The sequence below is a fragment of the Lolium perenne genome, chromosome 5, assembly GCF_019359855.2.
Source record: "Lolium perenne isolate Kyuss_39 chromosome 5, Kyuss_2.0, whole genome shotgun sequence".
NCBI classification, from domain to species: domain Eukaryota; kingdom Viridiplantae; phylum Streptophyta; class Magnoliopsida; order Poales; family Poaceae; genus Lolium; species Lolium perenne.
The window spans coordinates 164,957,473-164,985,442 of NC_067248.2; the positions used below are offsets into that span (position 1 = coordinate 164,957,473).

At 45.2% G+C, this 27,970-nt stretch overlaps 6 protein-coding genes and 1 pseudogene across 8 annotated transcripts; 5 read left to right on the top strand and 2 right to left on the bottom strand.

Annotated features, from left to right (window-relative positions):
- Positions 1-1,817: 1,817 nt before the first annotated feature.
- On the top strand, positions 1,818-5,890 carry LOC127300490 (glucan endo-1,3-beta-glucosidase 5). The gene is made up of 2 exons (XM_051330611.2): positions 1,818-2,311; positions 4,576-5,890. Exons 1-2 carry the CDS (start codon positions 1,977-1,979, stop codon positions 5,702-5,704), a joined length of 1,464 nt encoding a protein of 487 aa, XP_051186571.1. The 5' UTR covers positions 1,818-1,976; the 3' UTR covers positions 5,705-5,890.
- A 61-nt stretch (positions 5,891-5,951) lies between these two features.
- Positions 5,952-6,553, bottom strand: LOC127300491 (uncharacterized). Its single transcript, XM_051330612.2, has 2 exons — positions 6,395-6,553; positions 5,952-6,228 (listed from the first exon to the last, which is right to left on the bottom strand). The coding sequence occupies exons 1-2, from the start codon at positions 6,474-6,476 to the stop codon at positions 6,122-6,124; spliced, it is 189 nt and encodes a 62-aa protein (XP_051186572.1). The 5' UTR covers positions 6,477-6,553; the 3' UTR covers positions 5,952-6,121.
- Positions 6,554-7,026: 473 nt separating this feature from the next.
- On the top strand, positions 7,027-7,947 carry LOC127303718 (F-box protein At3g07870-like). Its single transcript, XM_051334423.1, has one exon. The coding sequence runs from the start codon at positions 7,027-7,029 to the stop codon at positions 7,945-7,947; it is 921 nt and encodes a 306-aa protein (XP_051190383.1).
- An 8,207-nt stretch (positions 7,948-16,154) lies between these two features.
- On the top strand, positions 16,155-18,197 carry LOC127300492 (endoglucanase 4). Its single transcript, XM_051330613.2, has 3 exons — positions 16,155-16,589; positions 16,695-17,204; positions 17,284-18,197. Exons 1-3 carry the CDS (start codon positions 16,371-16,373, stop codon positions 18,052-18,054), a joined length of 1,500 nt encoding a protein of 499 aa, XP_051186573.1. The 5' UTR covers positions 16,155-16,370; the 3' UTR covers positions 18,055-18,197.
- A 537-nt stretch (positions 18,198-18,734) lies between these two features.
- On the top strand, positions 18,735-19,101 carry LOC127303719 (SKP1-like protein 1). The gene has a single exon (XM_051334424.2). The coding sequence runs from the start codon at positions 18,735-18,737 to the stop codon at positions 19,089-19,091; it is 357 nt and encodes a 118-aa protein (XP_051190384.2). The 3' UTR covers positions 19,092-19,101.
- A 523-nt stretch (positions 19,102-19,624) lies between these two features.
- On the bottom strand, positions 19,625-25,393 carry LOC127300493 (uncharacterized). 3 transcript variants are annotated; one of them, XM_051330615.2, is made up of 11 exons: positions 25,115-25,393; positions 24,847-25,026; positions 24,041-24,178; positions 23,685-23,833; positions 22,711-22,797; positions 22,368-22,490; positions 21,348-21,482; positions 21,086-21,184; positions 20,583-20,753; positions 20,436-20,515; positions 19,625-20,072 (listed from the first exon to the last, which is right to left on the bottom strand). In XM_051330615.2, exons 1-11 carry the CDS (start codon positions 25,296-25,298, stop codon positions 20,057-20,059), a joined length of 1,362 nt encoding a protein of 453 aa, XP_051186575.1. In that variant the 5' UTR covers positions 25,299-25,393; the 3' UTR covers positions 19,625-20,056. The 3 variants fall into 3 exon arrangements, with proteins under 3 accessions (XP_051186575.1, XP_051186574.1, XP_051186577.1); XM_051330614.2 differs by having other exon boundaries at positions 19,625-20,081; XM_051330617.2 differs by lacking the exons at positions 19,625-20,072; positions 20,436-20,515 and having other exon boundaries at positions 20,692-20,809.
- Positions 25,394-26,471: 1,078 nt separating this feature from the next.
- LOC127305003 (small nucleolar RNA Z247) lies at positions 26,472-26,565 on the top strand (annotated as a pseudogene).
- Positions 26,566-27,970: the final 1,405 nt, after the last annotated feature.

The following is a 27,970-nucleotide window of genomic DNA, read 5'->3' on the forward strand; positions in this document are numbered from 1 at the left end:
AGTCGTGCACACGAAATCTGAAACACGCACAACACACGAAAGTCTGATTGAACACACAGATGAGTACAAGTCTGATCACGCAGACGAGCTGATCGCAAGCACACGAGTACTGATCACGCACAATACACGAGTACAATTGAACACACAAAGTAGTACAAGATACAATACGCAGACGAAAGGTGTACAAGCGTGCACACGAGTATGATCATGAACACAAGCAAGTACATGTACGTATGTATGGCGCACACGAAGTGCATCAGCGCGTAAGTAGTGTGATCCCGCACACGGCGAGTACATTTAGCGAGTAAAGGGAAAAAATTGCACCAAATACACTAAAAACAAGTACTTATTAGTTGAAACACGAAAGACAAGCAGACACACCACAAGTACAATCATAATATTATTGGAAGTACGAAAAAAAAGTATCTCCAAACCTATCAACATGGGATCTAGTTTTGAAGATCTCGACGCGAGGATCTCAAAAGTGAAAACGGTTCGCAATTTGGACTTACGGTTCTCAAGATATTTCATTTTAAAAAAACGAATGTAGAAGAAAAAGGGAAAAACTGACACAACCCAGTCTTCTCTCTCCTCCCCCATCCCCACGTTGCTTCCCCTTGCGACACGTGGCGAGCAGGGAGACCACTTTCCAGAGATTTTCTGGCACCACAGCACGCCACTTGTCGCGTGCGGAGCGAGTTGTCTCCCTTCGCGAAGGTTGGCCTTTTTTTAACGATTTCGTTAAATTTTAGTTAACTGTAAAATGATTACTAGGGTGGGCCGGTGGGATAGATTCTGGGGATAGACCAGGGCAAATAGATTGATCCAGGAATGTAGACTCTTCACTTGAAAGAACACCCTCAAAAAGATTGAAAGAAAGGAAATGTATCCATGTCAAAAAAGGGGAATAGCACATTTTTCTTTTCAGTCAAACACGTTGGTTGATTTGTCTCATGGTTTCCCAAGGAAAAATTTCAGGCCATCGTTAGAGTTTACATGTTTATCCTTCCGTCAATATGTATATATTATTATCGCCAAGGCTTTGTACCTAGTAATGTTAGAACAACTCTTCAAAATAATGTGTACAAATTATTGTACTTCCGCTGTCTCATGAAACTTATCTTAACTTTGTACATTTAAATTTAGATAGAAATAAAATAGATTTCATGGAAATGAAGGAGCATATCAATATTGTTTTCGCATGCACTTTCCGTATGTACAATATAAGTTTTAGTATTTATAGGGTCCCGTGTTTTGATTTCGCCCCGGGCCCCAAAATTCTCAGGACCGGCCCTGCTGATTTTACCATCATACCTTTTTCGTCTGTAATATTTTAATTTCCGTCGAAGCTCTTGTATCATCGCTGGAGCTTGGACTTAACAATTTTTGTAAGACTTTTCACCACCCGAAGCATTCAAACAAGCGCTCGGCATTGAAGGTGCTCTAAATGGACATCTCTAAATAGTTGACCCTTAGTTGGGTTCGTTCCTTTTTCTTATATAGGTTGGGCCATTAGACATAGGAAACTTCATTGAATTTACTTTTATCGCGCTAATAACTAAGGATCACAGCCATCTCAAAAAAAGAAAAACTAAGGATCACTGATCCTCAAATGAAGAGACAAATCGGATTCTTTCTTCACTCTGTTCCTCGATCCTTCAATCCAACGGCTCAATGTCTTTCTATCCGTTGCAGGCCACTCCTGAGTCCTGCCACGGCTGCAGTATTATTTGATCCTCGTTTCTCACACCCTAGTATTTACCGATTTGCCCTTCTCCACTCTTTCCCTGTGAGTAATCCTCCTTTTCCACTCTCCAAGCTTCTACCCCACACTATCTAGCTAGCTCGGCAGAGAGCATCAGCACGCTCACCATCTTCGTCCTGCTCCCAACCACCAGCTCCCAAATCTCCTCTCTTCCATCCAAGAAGCCACTCGCAGACAGATAAACGCCGCGCAGATTTATCCAGGCCCGCCGATGGCCGCCCGCGCGGCGCTCCTGGCCGTCGTCTTGGCGCTGTCATGCGCCGCCGTGACCGAGGCGGCCGTGGGGGTGAACTGGGGCACGCTGTCGTCGCACCGCGCGCCGCCGCAGGTGGTGGTGGACCTCCTGCGGGAGAACCGGATCGGGAAGGTCAAGCTCTTCGACGCCGACGCCGGCGTGCTCCGCGCGCTGGCGCGCAGCGGCATCCAGGTCATGGTCGGACTCACCAACGGAGAGCTCGCCAGCGTCGCGGGGTCGCCGGCCGCCGCCGACGCGTGGGTCTCGCAGAACGTGTCGCAGTACGTCGGCCGCGGTGGCGTCGACATCCGGTGAGTTGTTTCCCTCGAGATCTCTTGCTGCTGCGAAGCATTTTTAGCTAGCAAGACTGGTGCTGATTCTTGCTGGTTGGGGATTCTTGTTGATTGACTGGCCAATGCAGGCAGTGTGCGTTCATTATTTAAGGTTATCTCTGTTGGAAACGGGATCTCTTTATCGTTAGTGGAAAGGGGAATCTGGTGCCGCCATGATTCCATTTGTTTGCATTTGCTCATGATCGAGCTGATAACTTCAATTGCATTGCAGATGTGCTGCTCTAAGCAAATGTTGCTTCATCTTGCAATTAGATGCCTAGTGATTCTTGTTTACTAAAAGTTGTCTTCTACAGTATAATTTATAGATGCTTCTCTTGAAAATGTAGTACTGCCCATTAGTAGTAAAAGAAATGGGTAATTTCAATTTATTATTATTGATTGATTGTAATGTACATTTAGACTTTAAGTGCTTACTAAGGCATTGGAACACAAACAAGGACCCTTACGCTTTACATCCACTGAATCACCTTCCATGAGTTTATTGTATTTGATAATAGCCATGATACAAAAACTCTTAGTTGGTATAACAGAATCCATATCTTCCAAAAGTTCACAATGTGATAAGATGTGTGATTTGTACACACGACGGGGAGTATGTAGATAACTCGATGCTCGGCAACTACAACATTGTCGAGTTGTTCGTCAACAATGGGGATTGCTTGGATTATATTTACTGATATTCTTGAAGTCATCGTGTTTGATATGAGTTTTAGATTTAGTAGTTTAATTAAAAGGTTGCTAATCCTCATTATCCTGTTTAAGACTAGATCTTTTTTATATCATACTTTAAAAAATTAACTAAAGGAGCGCAATCCCACAGTGTCATATGTAATTTCAGTTATAGACTCTTGAATCCCGAAAGAACTGTACTCAGTTTTCTGTTAATAATCTCTATCTGCTGCTACCATGGCAATAGTGTGAAAAGGTCATCATAAATTCAATGCCGAGTGCCTTAAACAAATTTGGATTGTCCAATTTCTGTCCTGGGACACTATTCATTATTCACTCATCACAGGGTTATTAACGGAATTCCTTGTCTTTCCGTGAAATACTCGTTTGGCCGAGGACTTCCAAACACGTCATAAGCTAAACCCGTACTGACAAATAACCAACCCGCAATAAATAGGGAAGGTATAGTAATGCTATGAGACTACCCACAATGGGAGTATCATAGGTATCATGCATTCCATGCATGCAAAATGCTGATGTGGCAGTGCAATTAAGTATGAGAGAGAGTGTACTAGTATCATAGCATATACTATTAGAAAAATTAATGTCAAGTAAATCTTGTCCATATATTTGCATTGAGATTATACAAACAATTAATATATGGAGACTATGATACTAGTATATGATATCATGCATTGTGGAGTTAGTAACATGTAGTAGTATCATACGCATGATATTTCTATATGATACTATGCATTGTGACTAGTCTGAATAACCCAGTATCGAATACTGGTAATAATATCAGCAAAAGAACGTTCTCCCGTGCTTCCAGACATGCAGAGCTCCCAAAAATTTTCAGGGGATTTGCTAGTTTAGGTTAGTAAAATGTTTGCAGTCAAGTTATGATGGTCCTATATAGCGAAAATAGCCAGGAAAACTTGGCCACATGGGTCTAGGTGGACCTGATTTTCAAAAAATCTCAAACATGGTATTTGAAAGTTTTAGGAAATTTAGAAATAAATCACGCAATGTACATATTACCTTGATACTTACTCGTGTAAATTTTTAAGAAATAACACGATCGTATGTGGCCTACACACAAAAAAAGAGAAAATGGAACTTTGTAATAAATAATGCAATGCACATATTACCTTCGAAAGTTTGCATTTTTTTCACAAGTTACATACTATTGTATTTTAGTTACAAACTTGACATGCATGTACCACATACATTATCTACATGCATTGATTCTACCGTATATTTTTTATTTTATTTAGTAATTTTCTGATTTTACTATTCATAAAGGGTCCACACGGACCTATGTCTACCAAATCCGCCCCAGGTGTTATAGTTACTTTTATGCGCTATTCTCTGTGGTTTTAATTTCCTCTTAACAAATTTTCGTGTGCAATAATAATAGATAAGGTCTGTGTGGTCTTGCGTGGCTCCATTTTTTCTTTTTAACCTTATAAAGGGACATGTCTGTTTGGCAATTACCTATTTGTGAATTCTTTATTGTGTGGATGAGCAATAAATCTTTCTATTTATTGCAGATATATTGCTGTGGGAAATGAACCATTTCTGACAAGCTACCAGGGTCAATTCCAGTCATACATTATTCCAGCGATGACCAACATTCAGCAATCATTGGTGAAGGCTAATCTTGCTAGCTACGTGAAGCTAGTAGTCCCATGCAACGCTGACGCCTATGAGGGTTCTGTTCCATCCCAAGGAGCATTCAGGACTGAACTGACTCAGATAATGACCCAGATTGCCAGTTATCTCAGTTCCAACGGAGCTCCGTTCGTCGTCAATATCTACCCTTTCCTCAGTCTTTACCAGAACTCTGACTTTCCACAAGATTATGCCTTCTTTGAAGGATCAACTCATCCACTGGTAGATGGCGCAAACGTGTACTACAATGCTTTCGATGGCAACTTCGACACACTAATTTCTGCTTTGAGTAAAATCGGCTATGGGCAACTACCCATTGCAATTGGTGAGGTGGGTTGGCCAACTCAGGGAGCACCAAGCGCAAACTTGACTGCGGCAAGGGCATTCAACCAAGGACTCATCAATCGTATTATGAGCAACAAAGGAACTCCACTCCGTCCTGGTGTACCTCCAGCCGATGTCTATCTTTTCGGCCTTCTTGACGAGGAGGAGAAGAGCGTACTACCTGGAAACTTCGAGCGGCACTGGGGGATCTTCTCATTTGATGGACAGGCCAAGTACCCATTGAATCTCGGGCTAGGCAATCCAGTGCTGAAGAATGCTAAAGAGGTTCCGTATCTCCCATCCAGATGGTGCATCGCAAACCCCGCTCGGAGCCTCGAAGAGGCATCGAATCACTTAAAGCTGGCCTGCGACTCCGCGGACTGCACCACTCTCTACTACGGAGGGTCGTGCTATGGCATTGGGCAGAAGGAAAATGTTTCCTTTGCTTTCAACAGCTATTACCAGAGGCAGAAACAGGATCCGAAGAGCTGTGACTTCGATGGGCATGGGATGATCACCTACCTTGATCCATCCGTTGGTGAATGCCGCTTTCTTGTCGCCATCGATGATAGTAAGAGCTCTGCAGTTGCATCTTGTGGAGGAGGTTGCTGTGGGGTCTTCTGTGGGGTGTCGATTTTAACTTTGTGGGTGTTGATGTACCTTAGAATGATGGGCTCTGCCTGAAGTTGAAACTGGTGTGTTGAGTGGGGCACGGTAAGGGTGCCTTTGTGAAATAGCCTGTATTTGTGACTTCTAGATGATCAGATTTAGGTGAGGACGGTCTTAGATTATTGTGAGATTAGACAATGAAAAACCCTAGTAATTTATGTCAAGATTAATTTATTAATGAAATGTCTATGTGCAAAGTAATGGTTTAGAGGACAAGTCAATGCTGGAATAGTCTTGATGCAGCACCTAAATGAAACAGTCATTCTGAAGGAGCCAAGAGATGTATTATTAATGGAAGTAATAGGGATCGTTACATGCTCAAGGAAGAGCTGGTGAGCAGGACAACATCATTCCCTCAGAACTCATCTCTTTTCTTTATGCTTATTATATACTAAGTATTACTGATGAACACGCATGACCATCATCATTTTTTCAGGGCGCGTATGGTGGTGGTGGAGCAGGCGGGCAGCAGTTGTCGCCGCAGCAGGCATGGCCGCAGGTCCTCGTCGGTTGCTCCACAATCCAGCAGCACTGGCATGCTGAAACAAAAGACAGAGTGCAAGGCGAAGTTCAGAAAACAGATTAAACCATGGAGATGAAGGTGATGTGGACTTGCCAACAGCAGAAGAACATGACTGTCAATCTAACAAACAAGCTTCCCAAGAAAGCTTCGCAAGGAAAGGAGCAACTGAGTTTGTGGCTTACGCAGTGAAGCGGTCGTGGTAGTGACGAAGAGCGCGAGCAGCATGAGCCAGGACACGAGGGCAAGGAGAGTGTTCCTCCTCATGTTGTCTGCTGCTTTGATTATCTCCCTTTTCTCTTGATGATATGCTTCACAGTTTCAGAGGTTTCAGGGGATATATAGGCATCCGTATATGGCCTGCCTGGTCGACTTGTGATAAGATGCGGCCGCTTTACTGGACTTGGACTGATCTGTCGACGGTCGTAGTGTGGATGTTGGACTTGATACCGCAGCACATCTGGCACCGGTGTCGACTCTTGTCTCTTGGGAGTTGGAATAGTTGCCATTTTCTTCGTCGATTACTACAGACCATTAGAAAAGTCATCATGCTGTCTATGGGGTGGCATCAAATTAGGAAGAATCAGAACTTCTTTTGGGGTGACCTATCACCCGCTGGGATCTCATCAGAGGAAGAAGCAAAACCTCAAGGAAAGGAAACCTATGTGCAGACCGTGTACAACCCCGTTTCTGATTAGTACCCGGTGAGACGATCACGTCATCAAAACGTTCGAGAAAATATAACTTCCGAGTTCCGATCCATGAAAATCAGAGCCAAGAAGAGGATCGGCATCGGGTTAGGAGAGACTGATCGATCATGGACAAGGGCACGGGAGGCTGCGGCAGGGCCTTGGTGCCGGACGTCCTCGCGGAAATCTTGAGTCGCCTCCCGCCCAACACTCGCCGCCGGCTCCGCCTCGTCTGCCGGCACTGGCGCCACACCGTCGACACGTGCACGGCCACCGACCTGCGTCCGCGCCGCGCCAAGACGATCGTCGCCATCGCGGAGACCGCGTTCGTTTACGAAGACCTGTCTGCAGCTGGGCGCCCCAGGGAGCTGTGGACTCATGCCATGGCTGACGGCTTCAAGGGCATGACTATGGTTGGCACCTGCAACGGCCTCATCTGCCTGTGCGACGACCGAGAGCCCGGCGGCGCCATCACGCTGGCCAACCCAGTCACCGGAGGGACGCTGCCTATCCCGCCGCTGCCACCGCCGTCGCACGCCGGTGGTAACCGCAAGTGGCACCGGACATACAGCTTCACGTACCACCCCGCAACCGGGCGGTACAAGATCGTGCACGTTCCACAAAACTTGGACCGGATATTGGTGTTCACTCTCGGGGAGGCATCCTGGCGGGATGTCCCTACGGTTTACCGTGGCACGAGATGCGACCTCGACGTTGGCATCGTGAGCGCCGACGGCTACATGTACCTGAAGGTGGAGGGCCCGGATGCAAGGGTGGTTTCATTCGACCTCGACCACGAGAGCTTCGCATCCGTTGGGCCGTTGCTGGCTATACTCTCTAGACAAGGCAGCTGGGGCCTTACGGAGGTGCACGGTAGGCTAGGAATCGCTTTCACCCACGACGCCGCGGAAGACCTTGTCAGGACGGATGCTGCTGGTACATCTTGCAGGTGCGTAGACTACCGCACCAGGCGGCGTCCTCGCAATGGATCCACCAGCGCCATTGTCTCGCAGGGCCACACTTTGCTCATAGCGGGAAGCACCTCCTGACGCTTGGTGCAAGTAATTTCGTGTTCATACACATGCCTAGCGGCAACACAAGAAAGGCGCGTCACGGTGTGGTGGACATCAACGCGAGGAACCTGGGGAGAGTGATCATCATCGATGCCGGACAAAACAACCACTCTGCCACAACGAAAACATTCTGCTACATCGAGACCGTGGAGCAGTTGAGCGTGTACAAATGTTGGTGACCGTTGATGGATTGGCTGATCTTATTTATATATGTACCAATGGGGTTTAGAGATGACACCATAATGAGAGCCAATATTTATTCTAGATTACTGCTTGGTTAATTTTTTTCACCAAAATAAAACGCTGACTTTGTCCAACCGTGTACGTATAGAGCTTCAACGATCTATCCCTGGTATAATAATATAATTTGGAGTTGTGAACTTGTGACAAAGTGGAGGTCAACTTATATCTTTTATTTATGCTGATTTGAGTTACATTTCATCAATATATTAGCTGAATCTAGGACATTTTGCATATTACAAGAAGACCATCTTAAAGTTAACTAGCACAATGGCCCTCGCAAATGCCAGGGCATCTCTAGTGGTATCTCATGAAGTATTATTTATAACTATTGGGAAATAAAAAAATACTCCACTATTGAAACAAATTCACCAATCCTGATCTCACTTTTGAAAAAAATATATGAAGAATTCATGACCTTGATTTCAATGTCACCATCTGCAATTTTGAACCACCTTTAAAAAGTCTAGCATGTTATTTTGATAAAACTCAAAACACACCGTTAGCAATATAATAGTCACCCAACTTGCCTTTCCTTGTTTCGCTGAAGAGGAATCGTGGATTGGACAGGTAAGAAGATCACAATACATTGTGCACAACCATTGCCGGTTAATTTTCTTTGTTATTGGATCAGATGATTAACTTGGAGTTTGACAAAATACAAACCAGGATGCAAAGAAAATGATGTAAATATATCAGTACCGCTACTTCGTTTCATGATAAAAAAATCAAGTGTATTTCAATCCATTTCAAAAACAAGATCTCGGCTTAACTTATGGTCGCTTATATCAAATAGGAAATTTCGTTACTCCAGGCTCAAGATAAAAACTCATCATCCTTTACGTTGATCTTTTGTAAATGTGGACAAATAAGAGCATATTTTCATCCCTATAAATCAATGTGAAAGAAAATGAATAAAGCAACAATGTCGCTTGTAGAAATTTATTATGTTCTCAGTTGCGGCGGCCAAAAAATATGGGTTGACAATTATAACACTTTATTAATTACTTATAATATTACTTTAGAGTTTTGATCTATGCTTTGGTGCAAAGATATATTGTATCTACATAATTTTTAGTTCTCCCAAACACAATGGTGTGGCCAAATGAGCAATCTACATATAACTAGACAAAAAAAAAGCACACCGGCCAGACTTTTATTGATGAGGCGGTTTATCATTTCAAAAGAAAGTGCAGCTATGATGTGGCCAAATGAGCAACCCATAAATAACTAGACAAAATAAGCACACTTGTGATGAGGTAGTTTCTCATTTCTATAAAAGCGTCACTATGGTGTGCCGAAAATGCGCAACCTACAAATAGCCAAATAGAAAAGGAAGAAAATACAAAGCGCGTTGCTTGCACGTTTATCGATGAGGTAGTTGCGCATTTCTGAAAGTGCACAACAATGGCGTTACGAAACGTGCAACTTAATAATTATGTAAGTGCACTATTGATTAGTCATATTTTTTTAGGTGTAAAAAATAAAAATAAAATCCATGCGTGTAAGCCAAGAAGTTGCACATAGTTTGATAACACATCTTTGTTGTGCAAAATCAGTTAGGTAATGTAAGCCAGAAGTTATCTCGTCCCATGCATATCAGGTTTCATGCTTCGAGATCCGTGCTGTCAAGTTCCATTGAGGTTCATCGAGTTCCTACAATCTGAAACAGATTGTCACACAACAAAACCTAGTGTTCTCGTGTACGGGAGGTACAAAGGCCACCCCGAAGTTTTTTGAAAAATAGACATAATTCACGCATACAGCATTTTTTCAAGCGCCTCTCGATTCTGCACGCACAGTGCATGTGCATCCGTTGCACGTGCACGTTTAGTGTTCCTGAAAAACATGCGATAACCATCTCATTGCACGTGCGATAACCATCTCATTGCAACCCGAACCGTTTTCTTAGGTTTTAGGGGCTCTGGCGGCGCGTGAGGCGATCTGGGCGATCTAGTCATGGCGTCAAGGGGTGACCTGCAGCAGGCCTCGGATCCTCTCGTTCGTGCTGGATTCGCCATGGCGGAGGAGCGGCAGGAGGCTGGGGCTGATAGTGGCGGGGACAAAGCGACCTTTGGGGTCACGGAGAAATTCGCAAAGCTCGGACTCACTGCCAGGGAAAAAAAGGTCCTGGTGATGGAGGACGAGAAGGAGGAAGGAGATGCTCCTATGAAATTTGCAGTTGTGGGCAAGGTTCTGTCGAACAAAAAATTTCATATCCAGACCATCGATAGTGCTCTTCGTCCACAGTGGGGTAACCCTAGGGGTCTAACCTTTAGTGCCAAGGGCGACAATGTTTTCCTTGCAAGCATGGACTTCGAGAGGGATCGGAAACGCATCTGGGAGGGAGCACCGTGGAATGTCTCAAAACACGCGGTGGTTCTGGATGATTTTGACGTGAGCATGAAACCATCTGAGATAAAATTCAGAAGATTGCCGATCTGGTTCAGGTGCGATGATCTGCCTTTCAACTGGATGAATGATGTGAGAGGAAAATCCATTGCAGGCCAGGTGGGTGATTTTATTAGTTTGGATTTGCGGGGTAATGGATCCAATTCTGGTTGGGGACAGAGTCTACGCGCTAGAGTATGGATTGATCTGGAAGAACCACTTATGAGGGGGTTTCCTATTGAATCCAAGAAGAGGAAGACAGTAGACTGGTATCCAATTAAATATGAGCGTCTTCCGTATTTCTGTTTCTCTTGTGGGCGAATTGGCCACTCTGAAAATTTCTGTCCATCGCCTGCTGAGAGAGATGAGGAAGGAAATTTGCCGTATGATGCTTCTTTGCGGTATGTGGAGCCTTGGAAACACGAAAATCAATGGCATCAAGTGAAGAATAATGAGTTTGGTAAAAAGTATCCTCAAAAGGGTGAGGGGGACTTCAATGGCCATCGTGTTGGAGTGGCAAAAGGCAATGGGAATCCTCCTACTCGTCAGAATGATCCCTCTTCCAGTCATGTTAAAAGTGTAGTCTCAAATTTCAACTTCAGGGCTATGGGAGGTGATTGTGGTGTGAATACCAAAGTTTATAAGAGGAGGGAGACACCTAAGCAGCCACATGATTTTGTTCTCCCAGTGATCAGAGGACCTAATGATGTGGTGATGTTTGAGGATGATCCACTGGGACAGAAAAGAAATGCTTTAGTTAACTCTCCAAGCAAAGTGTCTGGTGTGAGTGTCCCGGCAAAACGTTCTAAAGGCACTGGGGAGGATGAAACACAGCAAATTGATACTGATATTCCGGCGGCGGCTGAGAACCAGCCCCGCCTGGACCAATGAGTTGCCTAGGTTATAACTGTCGGGGGCTTGGGAACCATCTGACAGTTAGAGAGCTTCGCAATGTTGTGAAGCGGGAAGTGCCCACTCTTCTCTTCGTGATGGAAACGAAGATTGGAGGAAAAAGAGTAGAAAAGTTGGCAAACTCTCTTGGTTTTGGAGGGAGCTTTGCAGTTGATAGTGATGGGCTCAGCGGTGGCATTGGGCTGTTTTGGAGGACAGATGTGGTGGTTGAACTTAAGAGTTTCAATTTAAATCACATTGACGTGTTGGTCAAGGCTGTGGGTGATGATGAGAGACCCTGGCGTTTTACTGGTTTCTATGGTGAGCCCAGGAAGGAGAACAGACATTTAAGTTGGACGCTGTTAAAGCGGTTGGCTCATTCACTGAATTATCCATGGCTGTGTGTAGGTGATTTTAATGAAACAATGTTTGCAAGTGAGCACTTTAGTATTACGGAACGCCCTGATTCTCAGATGAGGGCATTTCGGGAATGCTTGGAAGATTGTAATTTGTCTGATCTTGGCTGGACGGGGCTACCCTTCACATGGGATAATAGGCAGCCAGTTGGATCGAATGTGAGGGCAAGACTAGATCGTGGGTTTGGCAATGATGCTCTACATGAAGACTTTTTAATGTCAAAGGCTCAGCATCTAAGCATGGTGGAGTCAGATCATTGTGCCATCCTTATTCGATTGAAAAGAAGGGACCAATCTAGTGGTAGTAAGACCAAACGTGTCTTCAGATATGAGAATGTGTGGCAAACGCACACGGAATATGATCAAACTGTTGAAAAATTATGGGCAGAGAATGTTGTCGGTGGAGGTTTAAAAGGTGTGATGAGTACACTTCAGAATATGCAGAAGGGGCTGGATAAATGGGGTGACAAAACTTTTGGAAATTTTAAAAATAAGTTATCCACTCTTCGGAAAGATTTGGACAGGCTACGGCTGAGTTCCATGGGTAGAGGTCCATCCAAGGAGGAAAGGGATGTGATGGCTGAAATAAATAAGGTACTGGCTCAAGAGGAAATCTGGATTAAGCAGCGGTCCCGAGTTCAATGGTTAAAGGCAGGAGACAAGAATTCAGCTTATTTTCATGCCCAAGCGGCTAGGAGGAAAAGAACTAATCGGATTTCCTCTCTTAGAAGAGATGATGATTCTTTGTGTGTTGAGGAAGGGGAAATACATGAAGAGATACAGAATTTTTATCAACAACTGTATACGTCTCAAGGGGCACCAAATATGGATGCTTTATTGCACTATGTCCAGGAACGTGTCACAGATGAGATGAGGTTGTCTTTGAATAAACCATTTACGGAGGAGGAGATTAAATTTGCATTGTTTCAGATGCATCCTTCCAAGGCCCCAGGGGTAGATGGTTTTACAGCAGGGTTTTTCCAGCGCCATTGGGAGACTGTGAAGTCAGTTGTGGTACCAGCGGTGTTGGAATTTCTGAGTGGTGGTGAGCTTCCAAGGGAGCTTAATGATACATCAATTGTGTTAATTCCGAAAGTTCGAAACCCCCAATCAATTAAGCAATACCGACCTATTTCCTTGTGTACGGTGATTTATAAGATATGTACAAAGGCGATCTCTTTGAGATTGAGGCCGGTTTTGGAGGAAACAATTAGCCAGGAGCAGAGTGCTTTTGTTCCAGGGCGGTTAATTACGGATAACGCTTTGGTTGCTTTTGAGTGTATTCATACAATGAGGAGAAGAAAGAAAGCAAGGAAAGGTGTGTGTGCTGTTAAGTTGGATATGATGAAGGCATACGATAGGGTGGAATGGCCCTTCCTTGAGGCAATGATGCGCAAGTTGGGGTTCCCACATCATATGATAAATCTTATTATGAAGTGTGTCTCGTCGGTGAGATTCTCAGTTAAAGTAAATGGGGATTTGCTGCCACATTTTATCCCTACTCGTGGCATACGGCAGGGAGATCCAGTCTCCCCATATCTATTTTTAATGTGTGCAGAAGGGCTATCAGCTCTCCTAAACAATTATACGGGAGGCTTTGTTGATCGAGGTATTAGGGTGTGTAATCGGGCACCATGGATCACACATCTCCTTTTTGCCGATGACTCTCTCATTTTCATTGACGCATCTACTCAAGGTGCAGTACGTCTAAACACTATTCTACAAATGTATAATGAGGCTTCAGGTCAGATGGTAAACAGAGAGAAAAGTTCTATCTTCTTCAGCTCTGGTATTTTGGAGGAAAATCGAGATTTGGTGAAGCGGGAGCTGGATATTGGGGTGGAGGCTTTCAGTGAGAAATATTTGGGTTTACCAACAGCTGTTGGCAACCTCACGAATGAAGACTTTGAGTATATCTCTGACCGAATAAGGAGTAAGATTACGGGATGGGATAAACTAATGTCTTATGCAGGGAAAGATGTGATGATTAAGGCAGTGCTCCAGGCAATTCCGACCTTTAGCATGAGTTGTTTTCAGCTATCAAAGGGTACCTGCCAGAAAATTATTTCCCTCATCGCCCGCTTTTGGTGGAGTGGATCCATTGATAAGAAAGCTATGCACTGGCTGTCATGGGACAAACTGGCGAGACCAAAGTGTTGTGGTGGGATGGGTTTCCGAGATTTTGAATTATTTAACTTGGCTTTACTTGGAAAGCAAGGTTGGAGACTGCTCACTCAACCTCAGTCTTTATGTGCTCGAGTTCTAAGAAGCAGATACTATTCGAGTAGTGACTTTATGTCAATTACCCCAGCTCGGACGGCATCAAAAACCTGGAGAGCGATTCTTGCGGGTCGGCAAGCTTTGGAGTTGGGGCTGTTAAAACGTGTTGGTGACGGTTCTATCGTATCCGTATGGCGTGATCGATGGATCCCTGGTATGAATGCCAACCGACCAATGGGCAGGTTAATTGATACTAATGTTGTGACGGTGGATGAGCTTATTGACCCTGTTCAAAGCATCAATGGAAGTTGGAGAAGATCCATGAGATTTTTCTTGCTCCGTATGCCCATGCTATTCTGCAGATCCCTCTTTGCAGGAGTGCAGGAGATGATTGGCTTGCTTGGCATTATGAGAAATCCGGTGTTTATTCGGTAAGGTCTGCATACCGTGCTCTTCTTTCATCTAAAGAGAGTAGGGAGGCAGCTATCAATGGTGGAGTTGGACATTCGAATCTGCAGAATGTTGATAAATGGAAAAGGCTTTGGAAGCTGAATGTTTTACCGAGAGTACGAGTTTTTTGGTGGCGGGTTTTGAAAGGCATTTTGCCCGATTATGCAACCCTCACTAGGCGACATGTCAGAGTTCATAGTACTTGCTCGGTTTGTAATTCAGCATCAGAGACTCTTTACCATGCAATGATGGAGTGCGGGCATGCGAAACAGTTTTGGAATGCAGCCCGGGAAATTTTGCATTTGAAGTTACCAAATCTGCACCCTGACACATGGGCGATGGATATTTTGTGTGATACTATGTTTAGTCAGGGGGAGCGGGAGAGTGTGATCTCGATTATGTCTGCGATCTGGGACTCCAGGAATCGTTGGACTCATGATGACAAAGGATATGATCCTAGCAAAACAATGGAGACTATAGCTGAAACTATGGGACTTATAGAGGTGAGGATTCCTAAGATGGGTCACACCCGACCACCCTGTACCTGGCAGGGCCCAGGACGTAATATGCTTAAGATGAACTGTGATGGTGCAATCAGAGAAGAACAAGGTATTGCAGGAGATGGAGGTGTGGCGAGGGATGAAAGGGGTTTCAGAGCTGCATGGTGTCGTCTTTATCATGGCATTTCGGACCCTCTCTGTGTTGAGGCTTTGGCCTTTAGAGATGCTGTTGCTTTTGCACAAACACAGGGTTATGTGCGTGTCTGGTGTGAGTCGGATTGTGCACAGCTGGTGAGTTTATGGAAGGAGAGGAAGAACCAGCGTTCTTTACTTGCTCCTCTGTTCAGTGAGATTGATGAGATTAGCTCTTCCTTTCAGTTTTTCGATTTTAGTTTTGTTGGTAGATTGGCAAATAAAGTAGCTCATGAGTGTGCACGCTATGCGTGTGAGAATGCTGTTGATACAGATTGGTTAGATGCCTACCCAGAGTTTCTTAGAGAAAGCCTAGTGGCTGATTGTAATAATGTTATGAGTTAGTGAAGTGGTTTTCCCCCTCAAAAAAAAATGAAAAACATGCGTGTGGTGTCCCTGAAAGCACATCTTTGCTCCCGAATGCCCGCGAGTCAAACGGCGGCCGTTATTAGCGACGACGGCCGCACACGGAAAGCTAGTTAACACGAGCAAATTAAGCAGAGGGCAGAGTCATTCCGGTTAACGCAATCCATTTGAACCAAGTTCAGTTTTCGCGGCACCGGCCGGCGACGAGCTGCGTCGGCATCTGCGGCAGTGCGCCATTAATCCCGTGCGCGCATCTGAAAGGCCGTTGCAGGCCGGCCGGCCAGGCTCTGGATTCACGCCGGCAGAAACTGCGCCGCCCTGCACTGTCAACCTTAAAAGGGGAAACGAGATGACATACTTTTAGAATACAGGCACTAAATCAAGGCGAGCATTACGTAGCGTGTTCATGTGAATCCTGTCCCATAAATAAAACGGATTAGTAGTAAAAGTTATCGCCTGTATTGACGGATCGGTCGTGGGGAATGGCGATGGATTGTAGCTGACGACGTGCGATTCCCTGCCATTCGAGTCCACGACAAACGCCTGTCTTTTCGGTTGCTTCCAATCTCGGAGGAACAAACTGCCGATTCACCTTCTTCATTCCATGTCTTCACCTCGATCTCATGGAGTCCAATCCACTGGCCACTATATATATCCTGCCAATCACCACGCCATTTTCCATCGATCTCGTACCATAGCACAGTAGTAGAACACGCACACATCTAGGCTAGGCATGATGATGTCACCGAGAGCCTATAACCTGTTCGTCTCCATCGCCGTCGCGGCCCTCTTCCTGATCGCCGGCGCGCGCAACGCCGCCGCGTTCAACTACGCGGACGCCCTCGACAAGGCGGTGCTCTTCTTCGAGGCGCAGCGCTCCGGGAAGCTGCCGCCGGGCCAGCGCGTCGGGTGGCGCTCCGACTCCGCCCTCTCCGACGGATCTGCCTCCAATGTACGTACACGCATTTGCATGTAGAGCCTCGAGCGTTAAAGAGAGTACGCGAGTATTTTACGTGCATGTCTGTCTGTCTTTTGCGGTATTGGGTCGGTCGAACAGGTGGACCTGGTGGGAGGGTACTACGACGCCGGGGACAACGTCAAGTTCGGCCTGCCCATGGCCTTCACCGTCACCATGCTCTCCTGGAGCGTCCTCGAGTTCGTCGGCGACGCCACACCATCTACCTCTCGCGGCGAAGCCGAGGCGGCTGTGCGCTGGGGCGCCGACTACCTGCTCAAGGCGGCGACCGCGACGCCGGGAGCCCTGTGGGTGCAGGTCGCGGACGCGGGGCGGGACCACGCGTGCTGGGAACGGCCCGAGGACATGGACACGCCTCGGGCGGCCTACAAGGTGACGACGCAGAGCCCCGGGTCCGACGTCGCCGGCGAGACCGCCGCCGCGCTTGCCGCCGCCTCCCTCGTGTTCCGGGCCCGCGATCCGGCCTACTCGTCCAGGCTGCTCGCCGCCGCGCGCCAGGTGTTTGATTTCGCGGACCGGTACAGGGGCTCCTACAGCGACTCGCTCGGCTCCGTGGTGTCCGGTTTCTACCGCTCATACTCCGGTTACAATGTACGTATTGGTTTGATTTTTTTTCTGCCGCCGATGACTCTGGTCGGAGACTTAACGGCTATAATAAATGAATGCGCAGGACGAGCTCCTCTGGGCGGCGGCGTGGCTGCACCTGGCGTCGTCAAATGGCGTGTACATGTCGTACATCCACACCAATGGACCCAACCTCGGCGGAGAGCAGGACGACTACACCGTCAGCTGGGACGATAAGCGCGTCGCCACAAAGGTCCTCCTCTCCAAGGTGTTCTTGCAGAACAAGGTGGACGGCCTGAGCACGTACAAGTCCCACGCCGACCACTACATCTGCTCCCTCGTCCCGGGCGCCGGCGCCGGCCAGGGGCAGTACACGCCGGGCGGGCTGCTGTTCAAGGACGGCGACAGCAACATGCAGTACGTGACGTCCACCACCTTCCTGCTTCTCGCCTACGCCAAGTACCTCGGCGCCGCCGGCGGCACGGCCTCCTGCGGCTCCGGGGCGGTCGCGCCGGCCGCCCTCGTCTCGCTCGCCAAGAAGCAGGTGGACTACATCCTGGGCGCGAACCCGTCCGGGATGTCGTACATGGTGGGGTTCGGGGCGCGGTACCCGCAGCGCGTGCACCACCGCGGCGCGTCCATGCCGTCGGTGCGCGACCACCCGGGCCGCATCGGCTGCGACGATGGGTTCCAGTACCTGCACTCGTCGGAGCCGGACCGCAACGTGCTCGTCGGCGCCGTCGTGGGCGGGCCTGACTCCAGCGACGCCTACTCCGACAGCCGCGACAACTACGCGCAGGCCGAGCCGTCCACCTACACCAACGCGCCGCTCGTCGGCGCCCTCGCCTTCTTCGCCGGGGCACGCAGCAACAAATAGCAGTAGTAGTCGGAGACCATGCATAATATACTCAGTTACTCGTGGCGCGACGATTGAATTTGAACAATGTATGCGTGATCGTCGATATTGTGTACCAGTACAAGTTATGGTCAAGGAAATCAAATCCATCGCGGATTCATCCACTTAACCGGTAAATTATGCAGAACCCGCCTGATGCTTCGATCATAACGTGTACTACAGAATCTCCGAGGTCACGAAAATGCTAGAGTTACGGACACCATGATCGTGCCCGTAGATGTAGCATTACTGCTTAGGTCATGATCGTGACCGATCCAACTCGAATACCCAGACCCGACCCGAGTCGGCCTCTTCTTGCCTTCTCTGAGACTTTAAATATGGCTGCGATCCGCTGCCCTTGCATCAAATCAATCCAAGCACCAAGCCTGAGAATCGAGCTCTCCAAAAAAACCCGACGTAGAGCTTCCACGAGAGATCAAGCAGGAACTATGGCCGACGGAAACAAGGTCGACGAGGTTGTGAAGAGCGACGTCGACGAGGTCGTGGTTGAGAAGAGCAGCGTCGCTGAGGTCGTGGCCGACAAGAGCAACACCGACGAGGCCACCGTCAACGAGAGCAAGACGGTCACGCTGGAGAGCTCCGACGGCGAGATCTTCGAGGTCACGCACGAGGCGGCGGCCTTGTCGTCGACCATACAGCACATGATCGAGGACGGCTGCGCCCAAAACTTGATCCCGCTCACCAATGTCAAGTCCATCATCCTCGCCAAGGTCATCGAGTACTGCAACAAGCACGTCGTCGCCGCCGGCGCTGAGCATGACCTTAAGAGCTTCGACGCCGACTTCATCAAAGTGGACCGGGCCACCCTTTTCGAGATCATCCTCGCCGCCAACTACCTCGACATCCAGGGGCTCCTGGAGCTCAGCTGCCAGACGGTCGCCAACATGATCAAGGACATGACGGTTGAGCAGGTTCGCGACGTGTTCAACGTCGAGAACGACTTCACGCCCGAGGAGGAGGCCAATGTCCGACAGGAGAACCAGTGGGCCTTCGAGTAGACGTCATAGCTAGGGCATTATTTCATCTGAATTTGCAGCTTCTTATAACTGTGGTTCCTCATTTTTCTTAGTTTGATTGATTAATTACGAGTATTTGGTCGTTTGGTACGGTGAAAAACTGTATGCTCGTCGGATCATATATACTATTTCAGTAAACTATATACTGTATCTATCTATGATATAATCAAAGCAAAATTAGGTCTGTACTTTTTATTTGTTGGATTAGATAGCAATCCTAAATTCCCGAGTCGTCCCTTGAGCGGATATCTATATCGGTGAGCGTCGGTCAGCAAATATTTTTGGCTGGACGAAATCAGAAACTAGATAGCCAAACCAGCAAGAACTTCTAACCCTGGGACAACAACGGAACATGAGCAAGAAACAAAGTCGGCACACATAGTTTTTTAAAGGTGTATAGGTATTGCAATTTGCAGATACACGCTACAAGATCTGTCAGGAACTTTCCAAAAATCAAAGAAAACTGATGGGACTTTCAGAAATTGAAGATGCAATCTGACACACCTTTCAACATATAAACTAACTTCATGTAATCTTCATCGCAATTTTCAGCAAAAAGATACACAATATATATACAGATTTGAAATTCCAATAATCTCAGTCGCAGCTTTTAACAAACAAAAGACTTTCAACATGTTTAAACTCCCAACAATCTCAATTGCAATAGTGGTGTAGTTATTGTCCCAAATTCGCAGTTATACCCCAAGTAAGCAACTATGGTACATTGTTCAGTTTCACAGCTCAGTACCATATGTAACATGTTGGCACCATCTACAATCCAGCTACTCGTTTGTGCTATCAATAGGTACTTACATCTCCACGCTTACGTTGTTTTGTTCACCAGAATATCAACAGGCTATACAGTACAACGTGCAAGATCGAACAAAACACAACGCCTCACAACTTCAGTGGACGCTTCACATGTCCGGGCAGTAACTAACCTTTATTCACTTATCCTCCTCCCTGCAAGTTCTAATGCCAAGTTAATAGAATAATAGTAGCATATATATAGTACTACTCCGAGTAGTACAATTTAAATCACTGGACATTAATCAAAAGTTCAGCAGAAATCAAGAATAAGCAAACAGATTCCTCTGAATAATCTTCTTCTATGCTTGGTGACATGTAATCTGAAAACCAAAACAAAGGGCAAAAAGGAAGATGAAGGTTTCACATTACAGAACCGACAATGGGCATGGGAGAAACAACATGATGATGTCCCAAGTGATTATATTTTCTGTTAATTGATTGGCAATAATGATTTATATTAAAATAACAACTTGGAGCTATCCAACCAAACATTGGCAAGCAGATAGCAGAGATTACCCAGATACTTCATCAACCAGGCTGCTTCCAGAATCCAACTTCAAGCTAGATATAAGAGCTTCAGATGCTTGGCCATAGTCCTAAGCACATAAGCATTAATGCATGGCCAGGTAACACAATACATTATGGAACATAAAATGCTCGTACCTCCGTCGGTATTAGAGCTGCTCCTTGCTCAGGGAAGCAATTTGATCCATCAAGAATCATACATTTGCAGGTATGGGCATCATCCAAAGCTTTTTCTTTCTCACCCATACGCAGCCAGCAAAGGCTCCTCTTTGCATACAAGGTTGAATCCTTAGGGCCAGTCTCCATTCCCTGGAGCCATCAAATGGTATCCCACAAAATGACAACACTAGCTAACACTTCTTGTCCTATAAATACTTATGTAAATATTAACAAAATATATGATAGAAAGCAAATTCTCAACAATCTGATATCTACATGTACAAATATTTCTAAATAAAAAATTTGGGACCTCAAATTTTGTTAATAAAATTTGTTTGTTTCCAAGTAGAACGCCCAGATCTGTAGCACTGTTGACAAAATGATTATGTGATTTGATTCATTGGTAATTTCAATATGTCATAAGTTAACCAGGTATTTATTGTACTAATATGCAGCCACCGATCTGATCAAACGAATTTTACCTTGGTGTATAGAGCCGATGCATGAGTATAATCCTTTCTCTTAAATGCAGCATCCCCTAGCGCTTTGAAAGCAGGTTCCTCACTTTTATGAAGATTACCCTAAACCAAATGTGTAAATGAAACTCAAATATAATAGAATGCAGGGCAGTGCCAAATACCTCAAAGAAAGCTAATTTCAGTTTTTTTTTGCTTGATCTGCGTAAAACTAATGGCATCAACCTAACTGGAACAATAAGTAGAATATGAAATATTTTATTCATACTTCTGAGCACTGTTGCATTATTCCATCAATGCTCCAGTCTGCGAATCTAGCAACACGGGATGTGACAGGAAAGAGAATCTCAACACATTCCCTCCATCCATGGATTGCAGCTAATTCCACTGGCATTCTACCAATCTGTTAACAATCACAAGGATCAGTTTTAGAATTAGCACGGGAGAGTTTAGGGAATGGCAGAAAATAGAGAATGCAGAAAAGGAATTACATTCAAGAATGTCCATAACATCCAAAATATAAGGAAGTATGGGAGATTATGTAACGCATGCACTAAAGCATAGTAGAATATGAAGCGGTCTACAATATAATTGTTCCCAGGTTCCCAACAAATCCAGGACATGTGCAAAGATAAACATGTGCATGAATGTTTAATTCCTTTGCGCTTCTCATTTCTGTGAAAGCACAGATGATGTGAACTTCAGTACATCGTGATAGATCATTATTTGACGAGAGCGCACACAGTACTTCAGGGTGGCATATTTAACCATAAAATGATCTGAGATAGAAAGAATTCCACTTACTACGACTGAGTTTCACTATGCTTTAGTTTGTGAATTTAACATCTTACTGATCCATCTTCAGCAGGGCAGCACTGAACACTTAAACATGCTAACAGTTATCTCTTTCAAAGAAATAACCTTTGATGTTTTCTTAATATTTTTTTTTAAGTAACACAGATACAAAATTTCCATATAAACAGAAGGGAAACTCTGCATAAAATAAGCTAGTTACAAACAATTATATTTCAACCCTAACAATTTACAAACCCAAATAGCAAGATATGGCATCAGTTATGCACGTTTATCAAATAGCTTACATTTACTCATTCTATTAGATAGTACAATATATAATATAATCTACGAAATGTAGAGATAATCAGATGTTACAGTAAGCGACTCATCACAAACACATCACGAAGTGTTTTGCAAGTACAACACACAGCTAGCTCAGAAGCTCAATTAGAGTTACAACTAATACCCTAAGTAGAATCACAAAAAAACTCACTTCGTCAGGAATATTGGGATCAGCATGAGCTTCCAACAAGCAATTGATGCAGTCAGCTAAGCCATCCGTTGCAGCTAATGTTAATGGAGTTGCAGGGTTACCAGCATTGACATCAGCACCAGCCTGAAATAGTAAATATTACCACGGAAATTTGGTAGTATTACCAGCTATTGTAATATGCTTAAACTTGTCTCATAAATATTTACCACAGAATTGTGAAGATGGTGTTTTGTAATATGCTGCAAGTTGTCTCATAATAGGAATGACATGACAAGAAAAAAGCAGGTCCTTTTGGCAAAATATCTCTACTGTAAGTAGATCTTAAAGGGACAAGTCACTGCACCTTAATAAGTAGTTCAACACATTTCAATGAAGAAGCGAACAGAGCCATTGTAAGTGGTGCATAGAATAGTCGCACAACTGTGTTAGGCTGGAGAAAAGACAAACATCACATTACTTGCAGAGAAATAATAACACGGTAGTCAATGAAGAACAATAAACTATCAGCTCTTTATTGTGCAATCATTAGCAGACCAAATACAGAAATTACTAAAACCACCGTTTGATGTACTTTAGTTATTTTTCCAGACAAAACTATAGGTGCAAAAGGAAATCATGTGCTTTAATCATCTTTGCTTTTCCAAATGAATCATTGGACATAAGAGTATGCACCCAATATCTTTTTGGAAAGATATTCCAGTGTTCAGTAGCAAAGGCCCTCATGTAATTATTACCACTACATCCATCAAATGAAGGATCTAAGAGCACTGCAAAAGAATCAAGGTAACTTAAGGAAGGTCATATGTTGCCGTTATCAGTTATCGCCACCGATTGATATTTGCTAGCATCCCAGTAAGTTGTGTGCAAAGTTGCAACTACCCAGCATCAGCACTCAGAAGTCAGAATATCAATTAAGCAGTTATGTGGGCTAGATCGGGAGAAGTGAGCCCCATCAACATGGACAGTGGATTAAACTGGAACTTGGTCGGACCCCGATCTGGCATTCATCAAGAATCCAAAACATTTTAAGCAAGGGAAGAACAAAAGACCCATGCACAAATGATGAATGGTAAAACAAGAAAAGAACATAAAAGACACAAGACTAGAGCCAGCAAACAAAAGAGAGCCCTAGCTTAGTTTGGTCAAGGAGGTAAAAATAGCATATATATTCCGCCAAGTATGCAGGGTTGGGATAGTTCCTTGAGGTAAATACCTTTTGGCCACGACTTCTCTTTATCATGATATAAGACTGTATAAACTATACCAAACATTACCAGAAAGAGAGCGTAGAAGAGATGGAAAGAAGGAAATCAATACATTTGGCTTATACTTCAACAGTACTTTCATCATTTCCACATTTCCACACTGAGCAGCAAAATGTAGTGGTGTTCCTTCTGAGCTCATAGAGTCAACATTGGCCCCTCTGGATAACAATATATCTGCTACTCCAAAGAGATCTGGAAAAACTACATGAAAACACTCACTGTGTCACATTAACATGAAGGATACAATAGATAAAAAACTAGATTTCATAGTATTTTCGAAAAAATTGTATCTGTGCAGAGACACTGCAACCAGTTTTGGATCAAATATGACAGATAAGGTTTGGCAGGATAATCCTAATTAAAGATACAAATACAAAAGTTGGAAACAAATATATAGGCAGAGAGAACCTTTAATTGTTGCAAGAACATGGAGCGCAGTAAACCCTTCTGTGCATGGTATGTCTGGATTAGCACCACGATCAAGTAGAAGCTCCACAATTCTTTTAGGCGCAATACCGTATATTGCACACAGCAGAGGTGATAAACCTAGCAAGAGCACAAGATATGATAAAAACTTTGTCAAAATGACCACCCGTTCTTTCTTCCGACCAAAAGAGGGATACGTAAGCAAGAGCGACTGAACCTGCAAAATACATACTAGAAAGTGGCACGAGCAGGTACCACAAGTGAGTCATGCATAAAAATAAAACGAAGCCCAAGAACATTAATTCACTCACACTTCCATCATTGGTCTCTGGTTTCATGTACCTCGAATGTTCCTATTTTACAGGTCCATTTTCAAGAAACCAACTATCCGTGGAACTTTTGTGACGTAAACACAAGTATATCTCCCTGCTTAAAACAAAAACAGTAAAAAACACAATAGACTTGTCAATGACGTCCCATCAGCATAGAAGGAACAAACGATCATATACCGTGACCCCAATTAATAAGGCACACCTTCAGCATCACTACTACTTTCTATTTGCAGTTAACAGAGTACAATTATTAGCAGCCTCGATCGGAAAACACAGAGTGGCGTAACTCAAGTAGCACTAGCATAGCAGCATTTGCAGAATTGCGAAAGTAAACAAAAGCTGAGCAGGCTGGAGCAATTCCGCACCCCAAATCACGTGATACGATTTCGTACAACTAAACTGGATCAACAACAACCCCCGCCAATAATTCAATTCAACAAGGGACGGGTTAATTACCGTGCTCAGCGGCCGCGTTGACGTCGAGGCGGAGATCCTTGATGAGGAACTTGCACATCTTGTGCTTCCCGGAGAAGGCCGCCACATGGAGCGCCCCGAGGCTCCTGCTGCCCCGATAGCCCGTGATCTCCTCCACCACCTCCACGCTTTTGCCCTCCCTTTTCCTCTGCTTCGCCAGCCCTGCACGCACAAATCAGCAACCAGAAACCGCATCAGATGCAGATCCAGGAGCAGCGAAACCTACCCGCGAGGCTTCGCTTGGACTTACTCTTCATCTTAGGGATGTCGCCGTCGACCGCCGCCACGAAGATGTGCGCGGCCGGGTCGGTGCGCCTCGCGTCGACCTCGACCAAGTAGTTGGGGAAGACCCGCGGCTTGAAGGACAGAAGGAGGGTCTCGTAGACGAGGGGGAAGCGGTCGGAAGAGGAGGAGGAGGAGGAGGCGGCGGCCATGGCGATGGCTCCGGGTGGAACGGAAGGTTCTAGAAGGCTCTGGGCGAAGGGAAGGGGAAAAGAGCGCGAAGCCAGGGATGGCTGGGCGGGCGGGGTGGACCTTGGCGTGTTGGGCTTCCGGAGCCGACTACCACATATATATAGGCTGGTTTCTGTCGCACAGAGAATCGGATGGGCTGGATGGGCCTATTTAGCATGCTTAGCCTGTTTTGTGTTTTTCGTCATTCTCTTGTAGGAGTATCTGGTTTATTTTCCTCAAAAAAAAAAAGGAGTATCTGGTTTATTTATTGATGAAAGTTAAACTTTGTAAGGTTTGATCAAATATATATGTAAATATACTGAAATATACATAATATGAAATCAATATCATTTCAATGCAGATATTGATATTCTTTAATACTACTTAATTAGGCTTTAAGAAGTTTGATTTTGACTAAACCTAAAAATAATTTGGAATTAGTAGTACAAGATGGCATGCGTGTTAAACGAGTTGTAATCTAGCTGTAGTCTTCATGTACTATGTGTATGTATACACGTAATATGTTCGTGTCTATGTAATCTTTGTATGTTGCCTAATATAAATACAATACACGCCGGCCCTAGAGGGGTACGAGCGCTTCCATAATTTGCATATGGTATCAGAGCCTGTCTTCCTACAAACGCATCTACAATTGAGATGAGCTTCGGTGCTTCTTCCTCCTCATCCATGGCGCCTGTTGGAGGATCCCTTGGTAAATCGGTTTCAGAGAAACTAACCGGGGAATCCTGATTTGGAAGACTCAAGTGCTTCCGCCGATCAGAGGCGCACAGCTCATAGGCTACCTCGATGGAACGGTGCCTGAACCAGAGAAGGAGGTTGATGCGAAGGACAACGATGGTAAAGACGTGAAGATTCCCAATACGGAGTACGCAAGATGGATCGCCCAAGATCAAACCGTTCTTGGTTACCTCCTCAGGAATATGACGAGGGAGGTCCCTGTTCAAGTTGCTAGGCTATCAATCTCGGTAGAGGTCTAGATAGCCGTGACAGAGATGTTCTCATCGGTGTCCAAGGCTCACGTGGTCCAGCTCCGCACCTAATTGGCGCAAACACGCAGGGAGATGTTCTCCTCGGGTTCGGCTTATTTTGGTCGTATCAAGGCCCTCGCTGATGAGATGGCCAATGCTGGAAGGAAGCTTGATGATGAAGATATTATCTCCTACATCTTGGTTGGTTTTGATGATCAGTATGATGGTTTCGTGGCAGCGATCACAGCTCTAATCAAGGCTGAAAACATGTGTCTCAGTGACCTATACTCTCTATTCCTCTCATGTGAGTCCCGCCTGGAAGGACGCAACCCTAGCAACAGAAGCAACACAGCTTTGGATCAGATCACTCGGTCAATGCTACAGCGCGCGATGGTGGTAACCGTGGTGGCTTTGGGTATATGGGAGATCGCGGTGGTGGATGAGGAAACAACGGCTATGGCCGTGGTAATAGCAACCAGAATAATGGTGGCATCAACTTCAATCACCAAGGAAACAATGGTGGCGGAAATTTTAATCACCAAGGTGGTGGCAACTACCAGCAGCAACATCAAGGTGGGGAAGGACGCCAAGGTGGAAGCTCTGGCATTATTTGTCAGATTTGTGACAAAGAAGGGCACCCTGCGTTCCGTTGTTGGAAACGCTTCAACAAAGGCTTCCAAAGTTCAGGGAGGTCGGTTGGTGCAGCCATGAGCTCATATGTTGTCGACACAAATTGGTACAGCGATATGGGAGCAACAGATCATGTTACAGGAGAGTTGGACAAGCTCACCGTGAGAGATCGCTACAACAGCTCGGACCAAATTCACAATGCTAATGGTTCAGGTATGGATATTCATCACATTGGTCATTCGCTATATCATACCCCCAATCATGATTTTCGTCTCAATAATATCTTGCATGCCTCCCAAGCCACCAAAAGTCTCATCTCTACTCATCATCTTACAAAAGATAATCATGCTTTTTTGAATATTGGCCTAATCACTTCTTCATTAAGGATCAGGACACGAGGCAAATTCTTCTTCAAGGTAGATGTGTGGATGATCTTTATCCTCTACCTCCTCCAACCTCGACATCATCATCATCATCATCCGGGAGACAAGATTTTGGTGTCAAGTCGTCGTTGCATTGGCATCGGCGCTTAGGGCATCCTTCATCCATTGTAGTTCAGCAAATTCTCCGAGACAATCAAATTGAGTTTAGTGAGTCCAATAAAGAGTCAATTTGGGATTCCTGTAAAAAAGGCCAAGAGTCATCAATTATCTTATCCAAAGCTGTTAAGTGTATCTTCTTTTTCGGATGTATGGGGTCCTGCTACAGTTGGTCAAAATAAATATTATGTTAGTTTTATTGATAATTACAGCAAGTTCACTTGGATATATTTCTGATGTTTTCAGAAGTTTCTTGACTTTCAGCATCATGTCGAAAGACTATTTGACGAGAAAATTCTTGCTCTTCAAACTGATTGGGGAGATGCGGTGATCCAGTATACCACTGCATGTTGTAGTATACAAGTCGTTGATATGATCTTCATGAAGGGACTTCTTCATAAATATCACATCCCTCGGAGTGGTATGATGTCTACTTCCCCTTCCTTTTCCTGTAGACAGTGTTGGGCCTCCAAGAGCAGAGGTTTGTAGAACAGA